This window comes from Branchiostoma belcheri, unplaced genomic scaffold (genome assembly GCF_001625305.1).
Source record: "Branchiostoma belcheri isolate BF01 breed outbred unplaced genomic scaffold, Haploidv18h27 scaffold346, whole genome shotgun sequence".
NCBI lineage: Eukaryota > Metazoa > Chordata > Leptocardii > Amphioxiformes > Branchiostomatidae > Branchiostoma > Branchiostoma belcheri.
In genome coordinates, this window is record NW_017803961.1 from 37,965 (window position 1) to 47,366 (window position 9,402).

The 9,402-nt window shown below is 39.9% G+C and overlaps 1 protein-coding gene across 1 annotated transcript; it reads right to left on the reverse strand.

The window, feature by feature from the left end:
- Positions 1 to 326: 326 nt before the first annotated feature.
- Positions 327 to 7,091, reverse strand: LOC109475720. Its single transcript, XM_019776484.1, has 6 exons — positions 7,076 to 7,091; positions 5,011 to 5,169; positions 2,102 to 2,345; positions 1,243 to 1,418; positions 730 to 868; positions 327 to 330 (listed from the first exon to the last, which is right to left on the reverse strand). The coding sequence occupies exons 1-6, from the start codon at positions 7,089 to 7,091 to the stop codon at positions 327 to 329; spliced, it is 738 nt and encodes a 245-aa protein (XP_019632043.1).
- Between the last annotated feature and the right edge of the window lie 2,311 nt (positions 7,092 to 9,402).

Consider the following 9,402-nt stretch of genomic DNA (forward strand, 5'->3'; position numbering starts at 1 on the left):
CATTTAGAAATAGAAAAAAAAATCAAAACCAGAAAAGAACCACGTGAAAGAACAGATCTAGAATGCCATTTATCCTACGGAAGATACTACATATTCAAATTGTCTTATTGGGTAAAGAATATTGAGAACATTCCATGACAAAGTGATGTTTATTTGCAATTTGCTTTGGACAGAATGGGCAAAACCTTCGGTAAAAGGTACATTATGGTATCCATGATGTGTATTTTGGTAAATCAGAGCTAATTATCATCCTCAGTGAAGTGAAATAATATCTTCCTGCTCGTTTACGAGTAAATGAGAAAAAACTTACCTCCTAGCATGAAAGTTCATCTGAGTTGGTAAAATACAGACTTAAAATCAAACAGTTCTCCAACTCAAGAAAAATGACCCAGCAGGAATTTTCGACCAAATCACTCAGTCTTTATCAGCTTTCTGACTCGGGTAGACACTTAAATTTTACGCACGTGTGACATCAGTACTGGTCAAAATTCGCCGGAAGTCGGTACCACCCCCCGTCCCGGTTGACCGAATCACTCGGTCTTCAGTGAAGGTCGGTATACCCTAATGTTAATGGATTTCATCGCTTAGCGAGAAGATTGAAGGAAGCCATGTACATCAGAGCATACCAATTTTGGCTGAAGATCTAGTGATTTGGTTGAAAATTATTCCTGGAGAATCATTTTTCTTGAGTTGGAGAACAGTTTACATTTCAGTATGAACAAAACTTACCTTCGTAGTCCTTCGTAAATGTTGGCGGTGACAAAACAGTCCTGGTCACCAGGAGGCGCTGTTTCTCCAGCCGTGTCGCTTATGATGCAGCCGGTGTTAAGGACAGGACATGGTAATGACTCAGGGTCGCCGGTATTCTCTGTAAGACACAGAATATGATGCATTACAACAAAGAATACATTAGGAATGCTTTATATGCATTAGAATGTGCACTAAAAGAGATTCTCTATCAGTTAGATTTGCTTTGTCATGTTTGTAAGTCTCTCTTTTTATTGACGTCTTCAAAAATATATTTAACGCTAAAAAGATTACAGGCAAACATGTCAAATACAAAATAAGTAACACACAACTGAACACTTAACTTTGAATCATGTTGAACATTTTGTTTCTGTATCTTTTAAAGTTGAAAAGCGCATAAACTATTTTCTTGACAGGCATTGTCTCTTGTTATTAAGACAATGCCAGTTTTGAACAATTTCAAAAGTCAACAAAGGCACAAAATGATAGACATACCTTTCCCATAAAGAGACACTTCCCTAAGAGAAGGTCTGACTCCACTCTGAGTGTTGACTTTAAGCTTCAGGTAGCGACCAACAAAATCAGGTGAGGAGTACTGCGGCATGGGGATCCCAGATAGAACCTCAGCCGAGCTGTAGGCAGTTTCCCACACATAGGGGCTGCTGGTTGAGCTGGAACATAGACACAGAAATCTGAGAACAAAATCTCAAATGTACCAGATCAATCTTGATGTACATTTTAACAGTATGTAGATAAATGGATTGTGTTTGCTAATTCAAAACAGATTAGAAGAGATTAGGATTAGAACAGGAAGGTAAAAATGTTCTCTATTAGTAAAGGTGTAAACCAAGCAGGACTTATAGAACATACGGCTACATTTCATGTGGCTATATTGCAAATGGCAGAAACACACAAATACATCTTATTCAACATATACGGATTGGCGCATACACAAACACACACACACCCATACCATAACATTCATTCATTCATTCATCCATCCATTCATTCATCCATCCATTCATTCATTCATTCATTCGATCATCCACACTCACACTCACACTAGATACACACAGAGATACACACGCACATCACACACACACACACGCGCACACACACACACACACACACACACACACACACACGCACATACATACACACACACACACGCACACACACACGCACACACACTCATAAACACACACACTCACACACACACACACACACACACACACACGCGCGCGCACATACATACACACACACACACGCACACACACACGCACACACACTCATAAACACACATACACACTCCTACATACTGATGTAGAGAGACATGAAGCAGGATAAGTTTTACCTTTCCATGACAAAGCTGACAACATCATGGACACCATCACCATTATTAGCGATGGTCACTCTGCGAATCCTAAAGCTGGTCTGTAGATCAACTATTACCCAATGTTCATAACCCTCTGGCTTGTCGAGAGGCTCCCAAACTGTAGCAGAGTCGCCGTCAAACATGTTCTCAGCAAAGTCCACAGTAGAGGAACCACTACTCTCTTCTACTATCCAGGTTGTGCTGATGTTCAACCATTGCGACGCTGTAGCAGAGAAAAAACATGATCACGTTTAATAATGTGGCGTCGTGTGGCGTTGTAGTTAGAGCGTTCGGCGCTCAAGCAAGGAGACTTGGGTTCGATTACAGGGGCATGTCCGAACATGCGCCCCGACGTTGTGCCCTTGGGAAATATAAAGACACTTTCCATATATCCCCCTCAAATACAGCGACATGTTTCCAACAGTTGTCTTCAGCTAGCGGACGAGAACAGCGCCAGGCCGGCTGGTGTGATTTTTATTTATTTAATATTTATTTCGGCTTACAAAGAAGCCAGGGTGTCCCAACTAGTCAGAGACTATAACTAAGGGACAACCTGGGGGAAAAGATGAAAAGTGTAGGACATACGTAGGAATGCATACTTCAAATTACATTCTTAGTGAGATATACAGTTATATACAATAGTGCAATAATATATACATACATTTTTAAATACTATAATACAATGGAAGAGCCCTAGTATATACATGGTTGCCGAGGTAATATGCTAATTGGGATTGATACAGATGTAATATATTAAACAGAATATGGATCCCAAGGGAATTCCATACTTAAGCTTTAAAAGAAAACAGTGTAGGGGTTGATCGTATGTCGACTGGGAGGGAGTTCCATAAAAGGGTGGCTCTGTGGAGGAAGGCGTTCTGTGTTCTATAACTTTTGGGGATTTGTACACAAAGGTTATTTCCATTTCTAAAGGGGTATCTAGAATGTATGGCGGATGTCCTGGTAATAGGTAAAATACTAGCTAGGGCAGTGAACATTCTTCAATTTGTACAGAGAGGTTACTGTCTGAAAATTACGACGGAAAAAAATTATAAGCGGCTGGCGAGATGGCGTGATCGAGTAAAGAATTATTTTACTACTTTTTACACCACCATGGAAATGGTAGTCACTGTAAATAAGCACGATATATCGATGTGCATATGACTGAGCATCATACATGTTTTATTTATTCATTACGATTGACCACATACATAATATACATGGAGGGCATGGTAGAACAGGTGCATCTAAGTGCGCCTTTTCAAGGCCACCATGCCCACATGTATTTCCTTTTAGTACATTTATCGTCATGGTGCTTGTCAAGCAAATAAAATTCTCTTACTGATGCGTGAAATCTGTACTCATAATGTTCGGCTGAGTGTTACAGGCAGTTCAGTACTGGTAGATTTTCTATGTTGTCACTGTTGGTTTACATACATGACCAAACATCATGTTACCGTACTTAAATTTCTCATTGAGGCGATTCTCAAGCAATTCTCCTTAAGTTTACAAATCAGCTTTTCAGAAATAATTGATGTGATTGAACCTGCGTAACAAGTATAGGCGTTAAAAATGAATTACATTTTATAATAGATTGCCCAACCTATGATGAAAACCGACGGAAATTGTTACAACATATTACATGTAAGACCAATATAACACTACCCCATACAAAGACAGAGATATTCTATATGTTACTATTATGCCCTGTCAACATTTCCACTTATGTAGGCCAATTTATACACAATTCTATGACAAAACGAGAAAACGTAATTAATTCCTGACACAATTTATTACTACATTGTATTAATAGAGTTAGATTAGTATAATTAGTGTCTCTCTTTTGTTATACATTGTTTATAAAGCAGACCAGATTCCTATTACAGTTAGTAGAACTGTTAGATATTCTCAACACCACCATATGTATGTTACACAAACTATGTATGTATATTTTGCCATACGTTGTACCCGCTACATCTGTTGTGCAATTAAGTTCTTCTGTTAAGTGCTTTTTACAAGGATACCTGTCCAAGGTGACCACCCAGGGGACCGAAGTAAAGTGGTCACCTTGGACAGGTAGTATCCTTGAGAATAATTGCCTCACAACAATTGTTTCCACGTCGAGATGTTTTAATGTTAAATGATGTAAGCATCTTCAGTTTTGCGGTGAATGCATGTGGGGAGGGTGGCACATGAAACAATTAACGTCGAAAAAAATATCGTCTAGCAGTCGAGGCAAAATGGTTGATTTCTCTCATTAGTTATCATCAAGAGTCAACATGATTGAAAAAGATGTCACAGTGGTCACCATGAGCAGGTATCGGGCCTTCAGCGGACCCAACTCATGGCAGGTTGCGTTGGCCAGGTGGTCACCTTGGAAAATTTGCAATTGCTGAATGCTTGCATAAATGGGGAAAATTTTAGAGACCGAGAAAAAAGCTTAAGCGTTAATGATAGTTTGAAGAGGTGGCAGGTTTGACTGTAGGTCTAGTTATGACTTGAGTGGAAATGAATCAATAAATAAATAAACTTCCCTGGCTGATTCTGTACTAGATCTGTACTAAAAGTACTTGTGTGTGTGCGTATGTGTGTGTGTGTGTGTGTGTGTGTCTGTGTGTGTGTTGTTTGTTTGTGTGTGTGTGTGTGTGCGTGCGTGTGTGTGCGCACGTGTGTGTCTGTGTGCGTACGCGCGTTCATGTAATAAAACACTACCCAACAATATTAACAAAAGTGAGTGAAAAGAAATACATCAAACAATAAACAAGTTACAGTACCAGTGGATTTAGTAGCCTAATAGCTGTTCTAAATCTATCTGTACTAATTAATTACAAGGTATTGAAGGGTTAAAAACCATTCATACAAAATGATTTGTGGAGAAACAAACTCACTTGTGCACTGTCCGAAGTTCCCGTCGTGTGAGCATGCGCAAACTGTACATGTCTCCTGGCTGTTCAGCTGTCCCTGCTTACAGGAGCAAACCTGGTCCAGATGTGGCTTACAGGGGGAACAGCCAGCATGGTGAACTATCAGTACAGCTACGATATATGCTGTAGGTAAGGAAAAAGCAACATCGAGATAAACTTAAGGCTGTTTCCCGACATCGCTGGGTCGTGTGGTGTAGTGGCAGCGTGTTTGGCTCAGAACCAAGAAGTTCTGGTTTTGTATCCTTCATTGTCACCGATCTTGTGCTATTAATGGGAAATGCACTTTACTCACTTTCCTCACTTGACTCAGGTGAAAAAAAAGTACCTTGCATCGGTTAGGGACCTACCTCGGATATAGGACGTTAAATGGAGGTCTTGTGTTTGGGAGAGTCACACGTACGTATACTTTCAAGAAACCACAAACCAAAAAGGGGTAGGGACATGTCCCTGTATACGATGGTCCAAATTCTACTATGTAATATTTCACTACAGGAAGAATAGTTTGAGAGTCATACTAATGGAGATCCCAAGCCAACAAACAAACAAACAAACAGACCAACTCTAGAAAAAACTTCCAAACCTAGCTTTTGTTTGTGTGGACCCCTGCAAGGGACATATTCTTTTTAATGGTTCTAGCTCTATGATCATGACACCCCAGTGATGAAACATTGTACAATCGGTTTTCTAACAAGAACATTGAAAATATAACTGTCGCCATGCAAGTTTTTTTTTAAATGTCATGTACAAGTTGGATCACTAGAAATTGGTAAATTCTACAAAAAAAAAGGAAGAAAAGAAGGAATCCCCACCCAATGACCCTACTTCTTCCCTTAAGGCCTAAGGTAGTCTCATTTCATCTCATCTCATCTCAAAAATGTAATTATTTGTCTTGTCGACTTAATTTATTTTTTTTTCTTTTCTTCAATAGCAGCGGCCATTTGGTAGTGATATATGCTTTGAGTTTTACAAACTAGAAAACCCCCTGCTATATGCCACGATTTTCTCAACAGGCAAGAAAGGCATCGTGCATCGTGTATATCGTTATCAGGAACTAAAGACATAGCCTCTACCAGGCTGGAGGGCGCGGCTGGAAATAGTAGAAATTGGCCAAATAGAGAGATAACACGCCGAGGGAGTTTAGCCATCCAGTTTACAGTTGTGGGCCGGCAAACTGTAAACTGGATGGCTAAACTCCCTCGGCGTGTTATATGTCCATTTGGCCAATTTCTACTATTTCCAGCCGCGCCCCCAAGCCTGGTAGAGGCTACTGCAGACATACCGACATAAAAAAAGACCAAATTCCTTAAAAAAAACAACACCTTCCCAGGATAGAGTAGGGTTGGGCCTAGAAAAAAATGTGTTTCTTGTTTCAGTCTTGAAAACAATAGAGTAGATATATAGGGATCATATTTTTTATTAGACGTTGTCAACCTCTAGTGATCCAACTTATACAATTTATTCAACAAAGTAAAACTTGTATGAAAAGACGTATATATATTTTCAATATCAACGTTGGAAAACCGATTAACATTAATTACCGTGCAGTGTTTCATCACTAAGGGAGCTAGAATGCATCAATCAGCTCAAGGACATTATATACGTAATGTCCTTGATCAGCTGAAAACATTTATATCCTTTGCAGGGATCCACCCAAAAAAGCCCAGAGTGGTCGGTTTTTGTAAGGGTCGGTTGGGAAACAGGAAACACAACATTTTTCCTAGGCCTAATGAAAGGGAAACATGTTTGGGTCTGCACGCATACATCATAAAATTGCCATATAATCACAAATCATTCTTTGGAAAATTTTACATGTGATCCTGTGATACTTAAATTTCAAGAATATCATTTTACTGTATACCAGTGTAACATTTTAGTAGTACACTTACGTACATTAATACCACAAAAAAATGTTGTACCCACAGTAAAAAAAAAATTAGGTGCAGAGCTTCATTTTGGGTGCACAGAAGGGCATATGCATGCTTTTTTATAGGCTCTCTAGGTCAAATTTTGCTGCAATAGTTTCACGTACCTGCTAGTAACTCCATGATGAATATCTTCATTTGCTTTTCGTACAGAAACAGCAGAAAGAGTTGCTGGCCTATGTGTCAGTTGGCATGTCAAGGAGCAACAGTTGTGCCGGACAGTTGTGACAGAAAAACACAGAGGGTTCATCCAAGTGTTTGTTAATTGCAATTTGGATAAAAGCGTTAACAGCGTGCGTCATATACTTGTGATTAGCCCACTCGATTGTAATACTTTATCAAAGACTTGTGATATCCCTTATTATTTGAATGATTATGATATAGATATGTTAGGTTTTTTTCGACATTAGGTCTTATTCAACACACTTATTCTATTGTTGTTACTCTCTTTATGTAGTTTGCCATACATTGTACCATGTGCAATTGTCGTGCAATAAAGTTCTATAAAATGGAGCTTGCAGAAGGTAACATGTACAATACATGTTAGGGACCGCCCATTTCAGCACCAAGGACATCGCCCTTTGGCGCTAAACCAACCGCTGTATTCGGCCGTGTCTGAGGGCTGTAACAAGGCTTGGAGAGGCAAGCGGACGTCTTTTCAAGCTCATATAACGTCCGCGCGCGCATTGATTTTGGCCTGTTCCTAGAAAAGAAAACAAGAAATTCCGCTTCCTGTAACTATGACCATAGAGTCACGACAGTGCCGCAAATCGTCAGATTGACGTGAAACCCGTAACACGAAGAAAGTGTCTATTGACAGGACCATCCTGTCAATAACAGAAAATTCTTCACTGTCCACTGTTCCACCTGATTTATTGCTGTTTTGATGATGAATAAAAGACTTCTTGCTTGTTACACTGTGTCACCTCATTCAATTTGTGTCCTAACATTTGTCGTCTATTAGTATATTTCTAATCTAGGCATCTTGTTTTTTTAGGGCCCTTCTTGTTTTTTTTTCGCCCTCTCGCATTAGATTTAGGGTCTCCAAAGGACGTCATCCATAAAATTTACTTGGTGTGGCCTAAGAGAAAAAACTAGGAGTTGCTTCTGTCACTTTGGTGTGATCTTGTATGTGACTGTCCCCCTTGAGTCACGACGGAGAACTCTTACCTGATTTAGGTTTTGCTGATGATCTTGCTATAGTTACCGAATCGATTAAGAAAAGCCGAGACTTTGTTATCATCACTAGAGGAATCCGCTTCCTTGGTTGGACTTCAATGTAATGAATAAAATAAACCGAATTCCATACAAATATCACTGTGTCACGAGAGCTCAGATCCTTCAATATGGGCCCTTATCCAAAGCGTAGACAACTTCAAATATCTAGGCTCTAACGTAAAAAACTCCAAAAGGATTTTGAAACCAGAAAAAATCCGGCTAGGAAGCAAGTAACAAATAGGATAATGTTTGGAGATCTATCATTCCTAACAAATTGAAGGTCCAAGTCGTTTGTACCACCGTATAACCAAACGATGCGTAAACAGGGCCACTTACATGTTTACTCCAAAACACATTTGATGGAACTTACATTAAGTTATTCCGAAAGGCACAAACATACCATCGACACCACAAGGTGTTATTCAAACAATATATGTGGGGTCTTCCGAGGCTGTCTCAAAAAACTCACCCACCGCAGGGTAAAACTTGCAGGACATTGCTATCGAGCTAAACAGGAAATTGTTTCTTCTGTCCTTCTCTGGAAACCAAGAGGTCGAGTACCCTGTAGAAGTCTGACCTTACCGATTCCATAACTCGAGACCCTGGTATAGATGTTAACTACTTAGGAAACAAGCAACTTATATGTGGTGGCAAAGACCCCGGCTGATAGGCCGCCGCTGCATGTATGTAAGTGACTGCCTGTATTTTCTATCTCCCTCCACCACTACGCGAACCTGCGGACAATGTAGGTTTTAAGGTGATTCAACCGCTGGAATCAGGAAATAACGGGTCAAGAACGAGGTGTAAGTGTCTCTCTCATCGGGGTTACCGGCGTGCAAAACTCTCTTACCCAGGCCGCAAGAAATGTATCCATCTTTTAAAGAGAAAACTGTCCCCCGTGGAAACATTGTAAATTACTCTGGTTCTTCCAATAATTGAAAAGTGCTAAAATTATATAGTGTGGTCTATCTGGCCAATACTGTCTCAAAGAGGCTGCACAAATATCAGCGGCCCGGTCTGTACTGGAGCCTTGAGAGGTTCTAAACATGTTAGCTGAGGTTAGATGGGACACCTTGACTGACAGAAAGTAAATAAACACTGATCCAATTTAGGAAAATTTTATCGGATTTTCTCCCAATATTTTCAAGATCTCAATCCATCACGCATTCGAGATTCTGTCCCACACAACCTTCGCCGAATAGAATTTCTCGCCTAT

Bases quoted from the DNA above. Each gene is read 5' to 3' on its own strand.
- LOC109475720 (XM_019776484.1), bottom strand. The intron at 2,346-5,010 runs GTGAGTTTGTTT...TCTCTGCTACAG, and splicing joins GAACTTCGGACAGTGCACAA to CGTCGCAATGGTTGAACATC. The intron at 1,419-2,101 runs GTAAAACTTATC...TCTATGTTCCAG, and splicing joins GTCAGCTTTGTCATGGAAAG to CTCAACCAGCAGCCCCTATG.